The 16,580-nt window shown below is 40.2% G+C and overlaps 1 protein-coding gene across 1 annotated transcript in view; it reads right to left on the reverse strand.

The window, feature by feature from the left end:
• The window catches only part of IL16 (interleukin 16), a gene marked incomplete at its 5' end in the record, with an annotated part of 33,772 nt that overhangs the window by 10,507 nt on the left and 6,685 nt on the right, over positions 1-16,580 (reverse strand). Inside the window, 10 exons of the mRNA XM_084267993.1 lie at positions 802-934; positions 2,118-2,235; positions 3,344-3,557; positions 3,647-3,720; positions 3,937-4,051; positions 5,316-5,426; positions 7,188-7,330; positions 7,762-7,855; positions 9,563-9,671; positions 9,968-10,104. Coding sequence (XP_084124119.1) covers positions 802-934; positions 2,118-2,235; positions 3,344-3,557; positions 3,647-3,720; positions 3,937-4,051; positions 5,316-5,426; positions 7,188-7,330; positions 7,762-7,855; positions 9,563-9,671; positions 9,968-10,104 — 1,248 coding nt within the window. The remainder of the gene's footprint in view (positions 1-801; positions 935-2,117; positions 2,236-3,343; positions 3,558-3,646; positions 3,721-3,936; positions 4,052-5,315; positions 5,427-7,187; positions 7,331-7,761; positions 7,856-9,562; positions 9,672-9,967; positions 10,105-16,580) is intronic.

Genomic DNA, 16,580 nt, shown 5'->3' on the forward strand with positions numbered 1-16,580 from the left:
ATTGTCATGGGATTGCTGTGGGGTGAGTAACATTTAGATGTTTATTCCTTTCACAAAGATTTCAAAGCTCTCTAATGGAAATTAATAAATCTAGTTATATCACATATCAGTTACTTTTAAAGCTAAGTAAGTGTACACAGCTATATTTGTGTATGTTTTAGTATAGCTGAGGTATATCTGTGGATGTGCTGTTTGCATTGGTTGTTTATATAAAATGGGATCTTTTGCTTATTCCAGTTGGAGTTCTGGATTTACTAGTATATAATAATTAAATACTGTGCTTTTATGATTATTTATGCAACAATTGAAATTTGATAATCTTTTATACAGTGTTTGATGTCAGGGATCATTTTGTAGAAAAATTTTGCAAGAAAAATATATTTTACTTCAATATTAATTTAATTAGAAATATTGGTTGGGCAAGACCTAAATTTTAATTAAAGAAAGGTGGGTACAAAACCATTTATTTCTTTGGGGGGGCATGTTCCTTCTTATCAATAATAAGAAAATTATTTTAAATTCTTTTTTGAATTATAAATATCATTTTGTTCATTCCTTAAATGGTATTTCTGTAGTTTCCTCATTTCACTGCACAGAAGCTCTTTCAAGACTGTCTCCATTGGTCTTCAAGTCTTGCATGATTATACTTACGACAATGCACCTCAAGTTTGTTCATGTGCAGCAATGCTTATAGAGAGAGCAGCATCTTTGCTATCAGAATTTTTCCACCTGTTCCCTCCCTCAGTCGTAGTTCTCAATATATGTTTTATTGGAAGTCAGAAAGAATATGGAGTGGGATACCTGTGGTTCTGGGTGTCTGCTAATAATAATCTGCACTGCACCAGGGTCACAATGGCTTAGCACAGCATAAACTTCATTAAGAGTTGTATTTTGTACTGAAGCTTCATTAATTTCAATAATTTCATCTCCACACCTGCAGAGGTATTAAAAAAGAAGTAAACACATCAGATTTTCTTCATCTCCCCACTGTCTTACCCATGTGAAGGTATACAGAAAGCAGATTCATGTGGTTGACCTCTAATTCCATCATGGATTAAATCATTATATCTCCCTTCCTGTTGCAGAAAATGGAATGAGAATAAGTTGGATATCAAGGGGGTTTTGATCTAACTGCCTTGTTGCATGCAGCTTTTGAACTTTTGTCATGTTCAGCTATGCACGCTTTGTGTCTATGATCTTTCTGCTGTTTGCAACTCAGCTGCTGCTTCCACCTACACCTTCCTTCCTTTCAAGTTAACACTTCACTCTTCATGTCTTTATGGTCTGCTAGTGTTGTGTAAGGTCAGAAAAGATGTTGTGTTTCTGCTATTGAGAATAACTTCCTAATTGAACAGTTCTTGTGATAAACTATTGTATTCCTGCTGACTGTTAGACTGAATCTCTCCAGACAAAATCCAAATTTGGCCCACCTGGAAACTGAGAGTTCCCTTCTCTACTGCAAATACCCACACACACATCAAGAGACTGACTGAAGGCGCTGATTTGTATCATAAAAACTTTTAAATAGTGATAAGATCATGGTTATTTCAGTTGAAGTTCTAGGCATGTAGAGAGGAGGGTTACAGAGCACCTGAAGTTTAAAAAGCCTTCACTGAAAAATGTGTTTTGTTAAATTCCAAGTATGTTGAACAGTCAGTTGGTCATAAATCTTACCAAGTTAATTTCTACACTCCCACTAAAGCTAATTTTAGCAAATTGTTATTTCTATTGAAATAACAGACAAGATAGAATTTGAGGAGTTTGTGTGGAAGAAAACCAGTGCTCAAAGAAGTCAGAGTATGCCATATGTTTGGTTTTTTCCCAGATAATTTCTCTTTTGGAAATCTCTTCCAGGAAGCATGCTATATGCTTGTGCAAGACCCCCAAAGCTTGCCTAGCCTGGACAAGAGACGATAACTTCACTGAGTTGATATGTATCTGAAAATCCCACATATCCTAAATACACATGCTTATACCCTCAGAACAGCACATGTTTTGAATCCAAAACTCCCAGAAAGCACTATGACTTCCCACCCAAGCAGGTCAAAAAGAAACCTATAAAACAGAGCAATGAAAATCTTGTGTAAAAGACAGACAGACACTGTTTCTCATCCTACCTCAGTCTCCCGTCCATGTGTGCCACTGAGCCTGGTGAGAGGGTGTGGATAAAAATCCCTGAAATGCACTGGAAGGAAGGGATGCTGCATAACCCGATTCCAAGGCCAACACCTGGCTCTGAAAGAACCAATAATAATAAAAGGAGACATGAGAAGCAGCCAAAACAAACCATTGGAGAACCTTTTTTAAAAAACTATCTTAAATTTTACCTTTTTTTTCTATACAAACCAGAACCACATTCTTGTATTTGTGAATGTTTCACATTCAAGATCAGCTGTTGCTCCTACTGTTTTTTTTCTTTTTTCTCTCTTTTTTTTTTTCTTCCCCCTGCCCCCCCCCCCACATGCTTAAAGTGAGTGCACACCAATATTGCTTGTGAGGTTCCATGGTCTGGTTTGCAATTTATTACTGGTTCGTCACAGGCACAATACAATAATAAAGGTTTATTTGGCGAAATTTCTGCCATTACAGAAGTATTCAAATGACTCTGCAAAGAGACAGAATGGGTGGGGAGAGGAGAACAACAAAATTTCAAGAGTAATAGAAAAGCCAAAAAATAAGTGTGGGTAGCTATTGTTTGTTCTGCCTCTTAATCCCATTTCTGTGTTATGTAATACATCTAAAGAACTGGTGAATTTACCCTCCTTGCTCTGGACCATCACTCTGATGTCAGAACCCGTATTGTGTGTTTGGTAAGTTACGTTAACTCACAGAGACCTTGCTTTTTCTGTCTCTTTGATGTTCCAGTATTTAAAAGCTTATTTCATTCTGCAAGTGGTTGCTTATAAATAGATGGTGATGACAGTTGGAGTGGTGAAAGAACTACAAGAAGATGTAGATATGGATTTTATTTCTTTTTAAACCTTTTCAAGAATGAAATGCATGCTTGTATAACTATGGTAAGAGTTGCATAATCTGCCTAATAATGGGTAGTTGTTGCCAAGAGCTTTACTTTTTCACATAAAGGATATGAATGTGACTCTAATTTCTTGGGTGAAGGGAAAAAACAAAGAATGAGTGGTTCTTGAGGACAGATGGTGTTCAAAACTCCTGCTGTTGATAGATAGATAGACTGACAAGGCACCAAGAGTCAATTTAGTGTATTAAAAAATCTTAGTGCAGGAAAAGAATCAGGTTAGTGAGGAAAGACATTCAGAGAGCAAATGAGCAGTGTTTGGTCAATCAGTGCCTTGTTTGCCAGTGGTCAGTTAATTTTAGCACTTACCTTTGTTTAGAGTAACTTCCATTATGACCCTGTCATTGGGCTTTGTAGCGTTTAATGAGAACGCTGCACTTTCTGAACTGAAAGAGCTGTTTTCTTTGGTTATACATGTACTGGAGTTCAGTGACTGACACAACTGGGGTGACAGACAGCTGGAAGCAGAATGAGGTGTGCTGAAGCTTGTCCTGACTGTAAGTGTCAGAAGACCCTTTTTGGCCTGCTAGAAAGAAAAGATAATAAATGGGTTGTGTTCGCGTGCATGTTGTGTGCAGAGACAGAATTTGTGCTGGAAAAAGAGTACATAACCTTGAATTTTTGTAAAGCATCATAATGTGTTAATCCATGCATGGATTCTCCATTCAGTTCCAGGATTTCATCACCTGTTTTTATAAAGAAAAGTTGTACTATATTACTACTACTGTATTGTGCAATAAGTTACATGATACACACATGTACACAAAAGGAGTTTTGCAACTGCTGTAATGGATGCAGGTTTAGAACTCATTCATTGCCCATTTCAGCTTCACTTTCATCTGCCTTTAGGTATCATTCTTTAGGAATCTGGAGTGGGAAAAGGGAGAGGAGCAGTTTCCCACCTTCTTGTAGCCTTCCATCTGCAGCAGCAGCTCCACCAGGAAAGATGGTTTTGACATAGATGCCTATTGGTCCATAAATGCTGTCTTTCCCTCCAACAATGCTGAAGCCCAAACCCTAATTTATGGAAGAAAACCAATGCATGAGAGCCCATGTTCAGTTGTCATAATAGTTCATTTGCAGCTTCTTCTGTGTTATGTACTACACAGGCAGCACTAATCAAGAGAGGAGTAAAATCCATGAAAAAGGTCAACCACATGCCAGCAGTAAAAGCAAATTAAAACTTTGGTACAGTGCCCTTAAGATATGCTTCTTCTTTGTTGTCATCTAATATTTCACTATTGTACATACATAGGAAGGTGTCTAAATTCTTTATTTTTCCCTTGAACCAATAAGCAACCTTGAGAGATTAATTTAGCTGTTTTTCTCCTTCATTTCCTGTCCCACGAGTGAGATTGATTAAAAAAGCCATGTAAGATCTTGATATTACTAACTCATTTCAGACACAGAGATGGAGATCTTGGGGAGATAACTGTATGGTAGAGGATCACAGAGTTATGATTCTTTTTGTAAGTTTAAGCAACGTCAATAGACCTTTGTAGACAGATACTCATCTACTTATTCTTTTCCCTTCCTCCCCTTATGTAAAAGTCAAACACTACCTGTTACCCATAGGAAGGATGTTACAAAACTAATTCATACCTCTCAAAAGCCATTTAATGTCCCTCAAATGAAAATTATTTTGTAAATGATGATGATGATCATGCTTCATTGAATGGTTTCTGAAAGTCATCTTACAGCTTGAATACTATAACTGAAAAGATTATTTATGAAAAAATTCAGGACCTTATTCACTAAGTTCAAAATTGTGTTTAAGTTCATAGCTTCTAAATGCTCCTTTGAAGCATCTTCAGTGACATTACTTCTGTAGATACAACTATCTTCTATCTCCAGACTTTAATGTACTTTTTGCAAATGTTTATTGGGTTTCCTTTCAGATACTTTGTGTTCCTAGTTGCTTTGCTATTCATTCTCAACAGAATTGTCTTTATGGCTCAATTCTGACTTGAAGGGAGCTCTGATGTTACTGTGCTAGTACAACCTATGGATGATGCAGATAGCAGTGAATGTCAGTGTTGTTGTTAGCTTGGTATGGATGTGTTATTAAAATCTGAAGAGTGGGCTTCACAGAGGGATACTTCACAAGGTTATCAAGAAGCAAGTGATGATAGCTAATCACTCCTCACAAAGCTGGGTAATGAATTGGCAACTCATATGTAGCAACCTTAATACCTGAAGTCACTTTCCTGTACTTTGCAGTGTACATTTGTGAAAAGAAGTAGAACTCTATTTTATGGTGAATCAACAGAGCCAGTCTCACCTTCCCTTGTCCTTTCATCAGTACGATGTTTGAGATTACTGAAGCCTGTGACCCACAGGATGTGTGCACTAACTGTGCTGTACTTAGTGATCTAGATGGCCTTGAAATTGCCTGTAAACATATAAAAAAAAATAAAAAACCCAAACACTTTTAATAGAGAACCGGAAAGTTTTGGACATGCATTATGACAAATTGTTTTTTCAAATTTTCCTACTTATTACCACTGGTACTAGAAGTTTTTTACAAATGAAAAGAACAACAACCATGATTCCCTCACTTAAATTGCACAGAACTGATGACCGTGATGAGTAGTCTGGATTTTTATGCTAAATCAGATTTTTTCCACAATATGTTCAGAAATCATTAGCCTGAAGACTGTCTTTAAATATTCAAAACATCTTGCCACTAAGTAACCTTATATTGGGACATACAGAACCTGTTTTGAGCTTTTCCTCAAAAAGCATGAATCTGTACTCACAAAAGTTCTTTGGACTGTGAACTAGCCACCGTATCTGTTTCTTTCTACAGCCCATCCTTTTTGTTTGATTGCCAAGGTGAGCACTTCCTCAGTGCCCATTCTCCCTTCATTCTACAGATAGGGGATTTCTCAACTCCGGCCCCTGAGATTTGATTAATTTTAATGAACCTTGAATTAAATATTTAATGAAAACCTCCTATTTGAACATGGAATTGGGTGTTACAAGCTAATTTAAGCATTGACAAAATTCATTACCTAGAACTAACTATGCATGAAGTTCAGCAGGGCCAGAGTTAATTGTGCTAATTACAAGTCCAAGAGAGTTCAACACATTTTTTTGCGCTGCAAAGTGAAACTAACAGGTGTTGAAGTATGTGGAACTTCAGCCAAAAATTCAGCTTCTGCATATGCCAGAAAATAAGTTTCACTTTTGACCTGAGAACAAGACTATTTATTCAACATGGGATTGGGAATATGATTAAGAGGGAAATGTCTGTGCGATGTAAAACATATACTCTGTAAAGTACAGCTTTGCCAGATCAGTGATTGCCTTTTCTGTTGTGCGTCTTCTGCATCTAAAACCAGAAGCTTTCAAATGTATTTTACTTGTGTGTGGGGGGGGGGCGGGGGGGGGTGTGCATTTCGTATTTCTGCATGTGGTGAGTTACAATACCCAAACCCAGGATGCCACCGATGAGACCTTTGCCAATGGGCAACATCTGCCACAAAGACCTTCAAGCCTAGAGAATCCCTGAGGGTCTGTCTACCTGCATGGGTGGTGTTTGGTTGGGATTTGTGTTACAGTAGTCACCTCCTCACTCCTGTTAAAGCCCTATGTCAGGCTGGGGTGTCCCCAGGGTGAGGAAAAGGCAGAAGAGCAGCAGCGAGTCCCAGCAGCCAGGCCTCAGTCAGGGCTGGAGCTGGCAGCTGAGGGCAAGGAGTTTCACCATAATCTCCCCACTCCAGGCTTGAATCTGGGGATCTTTAGCCATAAACACCTCCTCTACCTTGCCCAGCCTTTGCTCTTCCAGCCCGTGGTGAATCACTTGACCACTGTCTGGATAGCAAGAGATTGTTAGTCTCTCGCCTACATCAACAGAGTTGCTTCACTGTGTCTGATTTGGGTGGATTTACACACACTGTAAAACTTGCTGGGGCAACATGACTGAGAAACTGCTGAAGAAATGGGCTTTGCTGGCACAGAGCCTTTCCTGCTCTCCTCCTTGCAGAGGACGGATGGGGTTAAAAAGTGGCAGAAGCAGAGTGAGGCTTATTCCCTGACAGGGCCTGCAAGGAAGCTAGGTTTTGGAGGGAAAGGGACTGCTACAGTCATCCAGAGATTCTTACTGGAGACAGTTTTGTCTGTTTTTCAGGTGATTTCCTGCAGCACTTACTGGTGTTCTCCCTCCAGAGCAGTCCAACTGTTGGGAAAGAGATTTGCGGCTGGTGTGGAGAGCATGGGGCTGCCCGTCTCTGAAGGGCACAGCTCTCTGGGGTGCCATGCTGTCCATCTCCCCTATCCAGTACGGGTTTATGCCTGTCAGATGTGGGGAGAGAAGTTGTGTTATTACGTGCCAGGCGTTTCAGTGCATTCAATCAGGTAAAAGTTACTTAGTGAAGTTTTTCCTCTTGTATATCTCTTGGTGAAGGGAGTGATGTTTTCAGTGCTGGCCGTGGGGGTATCCGTTAATGTTAAATACAGTAAAAAGCAAATGTTTCCTATATTGTTGGCTTATTTAGAGTACACCTTAAAAAACATAAACTGGAATGCTTATGCACAAAACCTCTGGCTGTAGGATATTGTGAATATAAAAGCCGATGCTTTTTATCAGCAATTCTTGTTAAGGATCCCAGGCTAGACTAGAACAACAGCTGCAGTTTCTTTCAATGCTGCAGTACCATCACACGATGGTGTGCTGTGTGCTCCCCAAATACTACAAGAGAAAAGATTAGTTCTTTGCAACTTACTGGTTGAGTTACTGCGAGTTCGTTGACATGCTGCTTTACTGTGCAGAAAACCATTTTGGATTTCCAAAGGCCTTTCCTTACAGGTTGGCATTTCCTTAAAAAACAAACAAATATAAACCCCTGATGCTATGCAAGAAATTCTTAAAAATAAGATTTCTCTGAATTTGGTTTGCACGAATTCCAGCCAGAGTCAAAAATGGCCACTAATTCTAGCATATAAAAACCTGTAGGTAAAACATTCAGGTTTCTATGTGCACATTTTTAGAACAGTTTGTAAATAAATAAATGATCACATCTGAGTAACTGTTGATGTTAGGAGTAGTTTCTGGATGTACATGATTCCTGAAAAGTCACGCTTCTGTTGTGACATGAGGAATTCAATGATCCTGGGGGAACCACAGTTAAAGGAAGAACATTAGTAAATACAGACAGCATATGGCAGTAGATTGAAATACAGTAAACCTCTAAAGGGGGAGAAGCCCATAAGAGCAGCATCAGAGCATGATCTAGATGTTCCAAAAGCCTGGCTTTAGTAGTACTATTTTGGAGATATCTGGAGAACTAATGAATGATAATTTTCTTCTTCAACAGCAGGTGGAGGTATTGCCAAGTAGCAAAATCCTACCAGGGCTTTCCACTCCCACTCCCCTAGGGAACTCTTCAGAATAAGAAATGCAGAGAGATCCTTAAAGAGGCATTTTGAAAATGATTTTGCATTGTTTCTCTTTCCAAGCTAGCTAGCTTGAAAAGCCATTGTTGTTAACCCCTAATTAATTTGTGCAGGTTTGTCTTGAAATGCACAGTTCACCTGGCTGCCTCTTGGGTGGTATTATGCTACGAAAGCTTAATATAGTTCATTTCTGGACACTTAGGCATTTAAAGGAGAATAAATAAACAAAAACCTTGGCAGAATCCAGCAGACATCTGGGCAAGACAGTTCACTACGGTCCTAGAAAGAGGCACACTCAGACCTGAGAGCAGCTCCTGTCAGGGGTGTTTAGGATTATATTAGAGCTTTCTGCATGGCCCGTTTGTAGATAATAAGCAGAAAGTGCCTTTTTACCATGAATATCGAGATCTGAAGCCAGCAACAAATCTCTGGCTGATCTCTATTGTCTTCAAAGTGGTAAATGTGTGGTAGGGGACTAACTCTGTCCAGTCATCATGCTTGAGTTTCTTCCAGAATTTGCAAGTGAAAAGCCTTTGGTGTCATCTAGTTTGGGGTGGGGATGAGAGGACAAGAACCCTGACAGGAAATGTGTCCAATCCAATGCAATGGAGTCTGTGAAAAATAGATCAAAAGGCTTTTCCATTGAAATATTTGGTGAAAACCTGGGGTTGCTGACCTGTTAACACCGTCTCCTGTGCCCCTGTCTCTGGAGCAGACTAGCTTATAGATCCTATTACCCACAAGGTTATTTCAGTACAGGCTCTGCTCTCTAGCTTCTGGATTCATGGATCTTTCCTTGAATCCACCTCTGTCTTTGCTCAGCTTGCAAATGGAAAATTAACATTGCCAAGCTATGCATTTCTAACAGGAGGGATTGTACAGTCCTTGCTAGAATTTCCCAGGGCCTTGGCCTCCCTGTAGCCTCTGTTTATCTGGGAAAAAGCTATGCTGGAAGTCACCAGAGTCTCACCACAAGAGGTTTGGGGTTTTGTCAGGAAGAGCAAAACCATGCTCTTCTAATGTCTGATGCACAAATTCCCCCTCTCTCTCAAGCAAATGTCAACTCGCCCCACAGTTGCGGGACGGGACCACAACTTTCATGCTTACTTTGCTAGCCATCATGATGTTCACCAGCCGTGTTGTCGGGTGAGCGAGAGATTCAGTCTCCTTGCTGGACAAATCTTTAAGTGATTGTCCATTTAGCGTTAACACTTCATCCCTTGGGCTCAGACAGCCATCCCTTAAAAACAAAAGAAAAAAGGCACATGCTTGCAATACCAGTTTAAAAAGAACAGCCTGGCACTATTGTGCTGTGTCTCACTAACTGAGGAGTCGGCTGCAATCCTCCAATTGCACTGAACAGTGCTGCCACAAGATATCTTGATGTGTGACACAGCCCATCCCTGCTAGGATTTTTTCCTGTTGCTGCTTTGAAACTGGGATTCAAAGCATAGCTTGTCACAGAAAGCTGGTCATGCAAATTCCATGCAGACAAATGGCTCCCTAATAAGCTTGCTGACTCCACGTGTACTGTACCTGTTTGCTGTGCCTCCAGCAGGCACGTGGCTGCCTGTGAAGCCTTTCCAGAGAGATGCACAGTTTGGACTCCTGGAGAGCTTGATTCCTGAGTTGCTGTTCCCTGTGGTTGCACACAGCCTGCAGATGCAGCTGTCCTGATTCAGAAGATGAAAGGTTGCATGAAGGGAATTGTACCAGGGATTTTAAGAGTTACTTACAGTTATCCTGAGCCTTTTTAAGAAATGCAATGTTCTTAGAACCAGGCTGCCTCCAAGGAGAACAGGAACGGGCCTTTAGCACTGTGCAGTTGTGAAAGAATAATTGTATTACACAGTCAGTGTTTAAAAGAAGTTGTTTTCCTTAGGATTTCAGTGGCTTCTGTCTACAAGAGGGAATTATTGGAGTGCCCCTTTGCATGGAGGGGGAAGAGAACAGATAATAGACTTTTCATAGTAAATGGACTATTTTCGCCTACGCTAACTACTGTAAGAAAAGACAGGGAGGAAAATAGATATATGCCAGAAAAGGAAATACTCTGGAAAACAGAAGAGGTCTGAATGGAAAATACGCGTATACAAAACAGCAGAAGCTCCACCCCTGCTGCTGACTTGTTGACTGGGGGAAGGGGAGCAGAGGACTACAGTGCTGGAAGATTCTTTGCCTGTTCCAGCCTGGTTGGGGTTGCTATAGTCTGTGTGTTGCATCTGGAGGACTTGTAAGCATATTTTTAACACAATTATGAATAGTTAACATATGGCCATACAGAAAGAGAATGTCTTAAGTCATATGAGTAAGTAAAGCAAAGAATGGATTGACTAAGCACATGAAGGCACCACATTTGTCTAGCAAATGTACCCCTATGGCACAAATGCGTGAACACAAAAATTCCAGAGGGACGAGGAAAGCTGGAAAAAGTTAGCATGCAATTTCTTTTCCCTTTGCTTAGTAAATCTCCTAATTCAAGTATTCACTTGTTTTGCTCCCAGATGAACCCACCTCCTCTGCCCTCACCAGCCTCTCCATATTCCACATAGTGTAGAGGGCTCTCAGTACATCCTGGATCCAGGTTTGTTCCCAAGAGATTTGTATGACTGGGGTATAGATTTCTTAAGAGGAGGCAAATTTCATGTTAGGACAGGCCACAAAATATAGGAGTGGTCAGCTGTCTGTATTTCTCCTGGGTCTGTTGTCCAGAGTGGCATCAGCTATTTCCAGTAATGTGTAGTCCTCTGACAGCACAAGGAAAGCTGTGTAACCGCCTTCTTCACCATCAGTAGGGCTTCATTTCTGCCCTAAGCAGAGTTCATCCAGCCCTGAAGGTTAGAATCATTAGGCCCTTTCACCACAAATTGATAGGGATCACATCATACCTGACTGACAGCAAGCACAAACTTCAAATTTACAGCAATGTCAATAAAGGTCATTATCTTCCAGGCTGACTGCTGAAGCTTGGCTCTCATTCTGATACCTGTCAGAGTAAATCTAAGGCTGTGAATGAATTAAGCATTTAACATTGAGCCTTAGGCTCACTGCAGGCTGAATTCTGCAGGTAATCCATAAGGGCTATACCTGTATTGACTTACTTGTTAACTCTGTGGGTTTGCTTGCATTCCAGATTGTCTGCTATTAATGAGGAGCGTCTGAATTTTATGAAACCTCTTTTATTCATAGAGTCCTTCTAGTGAGTAACAGGTAAGCATATAAGCACAGACAGAATTCATTTTAAGCCAGTTTGCTTGAACTCTAGTTTTAGAGTTCCTGTATTTACTTTCACCCAATATAAGTATCTTAGGAAATACATACTTGAAATCAGGAGTACATTATGCTCTTATTTATCTTGGGGCAGTGCTTTGAAGATAACAAAATAAAGATTAGAATTCTAATGTGTTAAAATTTCAGATCTTGAGTAGCAAAAAATGTGAGCTACTTTTTCTGTTTATTTTCATTGGTCCTTTGGTTTAGGTATCTGTAAGAAATGTCAGGCCAGATTCTGCAGACACGAAGATTGCAGGGGGTTTCAGTAGGGTAGTGTTCTAAAACATGAGAAATGTAAGATTAGATATTAAAGGTAGGAAATAATTCAGCTGCTTGGCTAAGTATTTTGAGACCTCAGCTGATCATGGATTGGGGCTGTTGTGAAACAATAATTGTATTTAAAAAAAAAGAAATTTTTCCTTTTTGTTGTAGCCAGAGGTCAACGCTAGACTTGCCAACTCCTCTTCTTAGGAACTGTTACTCTTGTGTGCAGCTCCCTTGAAATATCTGTATTTCTTCACAAATACTAGTCAGGCACACACAGACAACTTTGTACAGCTGCTCTCCACACTTCATTTTGTTCTTGATTTTAACTTAATAGCAGGCCTTTTCAGACTGTCCCCAGCTTCTCTCTGTTAAGAGCACAGTTATACTTATGCCCATCCTATAGCTTGTTCCCATTTTACAGCTGCTGTATTCATGGTGTTTGAAAAAAAATCTTCATAATAAATGTCCAAAAGTCTCATCAGTTTCACAGGACATCACAGAGTGCAGTGGGTTTGGCTCTGAGGTTTTTCATTGCAGCACCATGTAAGTCCTTTGGGAAAGTAGATTGTATTTTGTACAAAGGGACACATTCCAGCCTGGAAATTCTGGGTTCTATTGGGATATACATGTGAAAAGTCACCAAATAAAACTGGTATGAATATTCTTTTCAAGAAAAGTAAGTTTCATGTACTTAGAAGGAAAGAAGACGTTACATCCATTGTATGCTGCAGAAAAATCTTGGGAACAATTTTTGTTTACATCTGTAGCCATCTTAGCAAGTTGGGCTAGATTTCACATAAGCTCAGTGTGTCAATCATTTGTGCAATTAATCTATATGAATTACTTTCTTTTTTATTGGTCTGTAAGGACGTGTGGCAAGTATCTGTATGTTGTCAGCATCTGCACTTTCCTGGGTCCTGGATATAGATCACTATATTCACATCCAAGTTATTGCAACATGACAGAAAATTAATAAAAGCTGTTCCTTAGAAAAATAAACATTTGACCAACTCATGTGCCAGCAGTCAATTTGATTTGGGTTTTGTTCTTTAAAAACTCTTATTTCCTGTCTCACTTATTATTTTATGCATAGAAATACTGCTGATGGTTCCAAGAGTAAAGACAGTGTTTATTTTGCATCCTCCTCCTTTTAAAGGGTCCTGCTCATTTTGAGAGGTGGTTTATACCTTTGATGTAGTGAATGCTGAAAATTTGCTAGAATAATGTTGACAGGTTTGGTGTGTGGGCAGGTGGATTCCAGGTCAAACGTGCCTGAATGTTATTAAAACAGGTTTTAATGTATATTTGCTACCAGTGAATAAAATGTCTCTGCTTATAAGGGGTTTTGCTACTGAGCACTTCAAGACTCTGCAGCAACTTGTATCTGCGTTGTAATATCCACTTATCATTGTGAAAACATAATGAAGAAAGTCTGTGGGAGTGCCTTATAAGCCAAATTTTGTCTTTAAACTGAATCTGCTTAGCTGAAAGATGACAATCAGAGGTGGAGTTCAAGAGCCTTTTTTGAATGCATTTTTGTCACAGGTGACAGTAGATTAATTTTTTATGTGTTTAGTTCTGGAAAAGTAATTTGTGTGTCCAGGCCAACTTTCTCTTCCTGCTCCCCTTTTTTATCATGCAAAATGCAAAGCTGCTGAGGATGTTTTTCTATCTGCCATTTAAAAGATTTCTTTTTCCTTCATGTTCTGTTTAGACATTTCTAGCCCTGAGTCCTGTCTCAAAACATCAAATTCCAGATGTTGTTTAGTAATAAGGGTAACCATGGCATCTGTGGAAAACTGACAAACTTTTGTGCACTCTTAACGTAAGACACAGTAGTTAGATTGTCTGAAATGAAGCAAAGTGTTACACAAGGCTAGTTCAAGTAAGGTCTTTGACTCAGTTAACCAAGCATATGACAATGAGCTGATTGACTGCTGTTTTTAAAAAAGGCAAAAAAAAAACCAAAACCAAAAAAGATCTAACAACAGTACAGTAATGAATTTAAATATTTCGTTTTTCTGGCCTACTGACTGAAATGACTGGGATTTCCAAGTGGAAGATTAAGAGGATACAGTCTTTGGGGATTTTCTTCAAAAAGGTTTTTTGGGGTTTTTTTTTTTCTACATCTGTTCTAACAAAGAAAGGGCCAGAGAGTCTCTGGCATGAACTCCACTGATTCTGAGGTACCTTAGCCAATTCCTTGGTCTTCTCAAAATATTTACAGTAGATGCAATTAATTTTCCTAGCAGCGTATTCCCTTTGCAATTAATTGAACGGCAGAAGCTAGAAAGCCTTTGGATGTTGCAAACAGCAGGGCATGGGATTCAGGTTCTGCCCTGGACAGACAATTCAGCATATCAGCTGTTACAGACAGACCTTTTCACCCCTCACCTGGACTTTACTGTGCTTTTCTCCTGCTCCACATTCTGCAGCACACACTGTCTTAATATGACAGCCTTTTTCACAACTTGCTCTGGGGATAACAGAGCCCTGATGTCACAAAAGCAAGAAGGCCAGGAAGAGAAAACAAGTGGGAAAAGGAACATAAATGTCTAAAATGCGGTCTACTCTCCTGGCTTTTTTTTTCTGTCCTGTCCATAAGACTTATGTTTGAGACATTACAGTCTGTTGCCACAACACTTGTCCTGGTACCAAAGGGCCAGCTAACTGGTGTTTGCATAAAGGCCAGTTAATAAAATATATTCCAAGGGAGAAAAATGACCTTTTGGTTTTTTCCTCCTTCAGGCTGAGGGCCAGAGACAAAAAGAAACAAGGATAGAAAAGTGTCTAGAACTGAGTGGAGACATGAAGTCAGATCAGTTTGGATCTAATGTTTATATGGAGTCAAGCCTTCCCTGTTGCAGTTTATTCCAGATGGTATTTCAACCCTGTCACTACCAGCTCTGGCTGGTAACTCTCAGTGCTTCCCTGGGTGTTGGTGGTGCAGGGAAGAGGTAATGAAATGCTTCTTGAAGCAGGTCTCAAACCCAGAAAAGACTGCTGTTCCTTGAAGAACAGGAGCTGATATTACCTTGTCCTGTCTGTTCTCCTTACAAATGGCATCATTTCAGACTTTGTAATGGCATGAGCAGATAAGATCATCTTCCACAGTTTTTGCTGTGTCAGTGTACAAGGTATCAGACACTGCTCATACTTTTTGGGTTTTTTTTTTTCCCTTTGAGGCCACTTGAAGATTGCTGAGTTTGTGAAAAGCAAACTGTGAAGGAGATCTTGTTTGTACGCTGTCAAAGTGGCTTTCCATCTCTGTCCTTACCAGGCTAATTGCACCTTCTCTTCTCCAGGCTGAACAACCTCAAGTCTCTCAGCTTGTCTTCATAGGAGAGGTGCTTTGGCCCTCTGATCATCTTTGTGTCCTCTGGACCTGTTCCAACATCTCCATGTCTGGATGCAGTACTCCAGGTAGGGAATCACCTCTCTTGACCTGCTCGTCATGCTTCTTTTAATGCAGCTCAGGATATGGTTGGCAGACAGACTTAATGGTTGGCTTTCTGGGCTGCAAGTGTACATTGCCAGGTCATGTTGAGCTGCTCACCCATCAAGACCCCCAAGTCCTTCTCAGGGCTTCTCTCAGTCCATTCTGTGCCCAGCCTGAAGTTGTGTTTGGGATTTCCCCGACCCATGTGCAGCACCTTGCTATTGGTCTTGTTGAACTCCATGAGGTTCCCATGGGCCTGCCTCTCAAGGTCCCTTGGCATCCCTCCATGTGTTGACTATACCACACAGTTTGGGGTTATCAGCACATTTCCCAAGTGTATGCTCAATCCCACTGTCCATGTTGCCAATGAAGATGTTAAACAGCCCCAATCTCAATACTGACCCCTGAAGAGCACCACTCAACACTGTCTCCACAGTGAGAGATCCTTTTACCTCTCATTTCTTTACTGTATGTGGTGCCTACTTTCTCAGACTGTTAATGGGACATAGGACTATTCTTTGGGATCCTAAATATTTTGGAACTAGGAAAACATGTCTATAATACATATGCAGAAGTCCTGAAACACTGATTTTCTTATGGCTTATGCAACAGTGAATCCCATGCAATCAGCAGAGGACAGCTCAGAGAGGTACTTAAGTTTTTCAACAGAAGAGAGGAACTAGTATTTGGAATACTGACAGTTCCAGGTTCCCCCTTAGGTCTGGAGAAGAAATGCACAGGGAGCATTAAATCATGCAGCACTTTTAAACATTCTTCTCCCCTTCCAATGTGACAGCAAAATTAAGTTGTTCAGTTCTGTGGGAGTTGTTAGCACTTTTAGTCATGCTTAGGGCTTGTAGGCACTGGAAAGCAGAAGAATAGTGGAATATTCTCAGCAACATCATAGAAAGAATGGAATCAATTTTCTTGAACAAAGGCAAGGATCCTTCAGCTCTGAGTCACACGTCATGAATTTCTGAAGTGTCACATGGAGATGGAGAAAGTGAGTGTTACACTGGGACTTGAAAAATGCCTCTTGGACTCCTTTCTTAGAGAAAGAGGTTTTAATCTTAAGCTCTCTAAGACGTGTGGTACAGGAAGATTGTTCTGACAGTCTCGTGCCATATGGAAGATAGAGATCACTGCTTTCATAATAGAGGGCAAAGCCTC

Source organism: Gallinula chloropus (genome assembly GCF_964237585.1).
Source record: "Gallinula chloropus genome assembly, chromosome: 9".
Lineage (NCBI taxonomy): Eukaryota > Metazoa > Chordata > Aves > Gruiformes > Rallidae > Gallinula > Gallinula chloropus.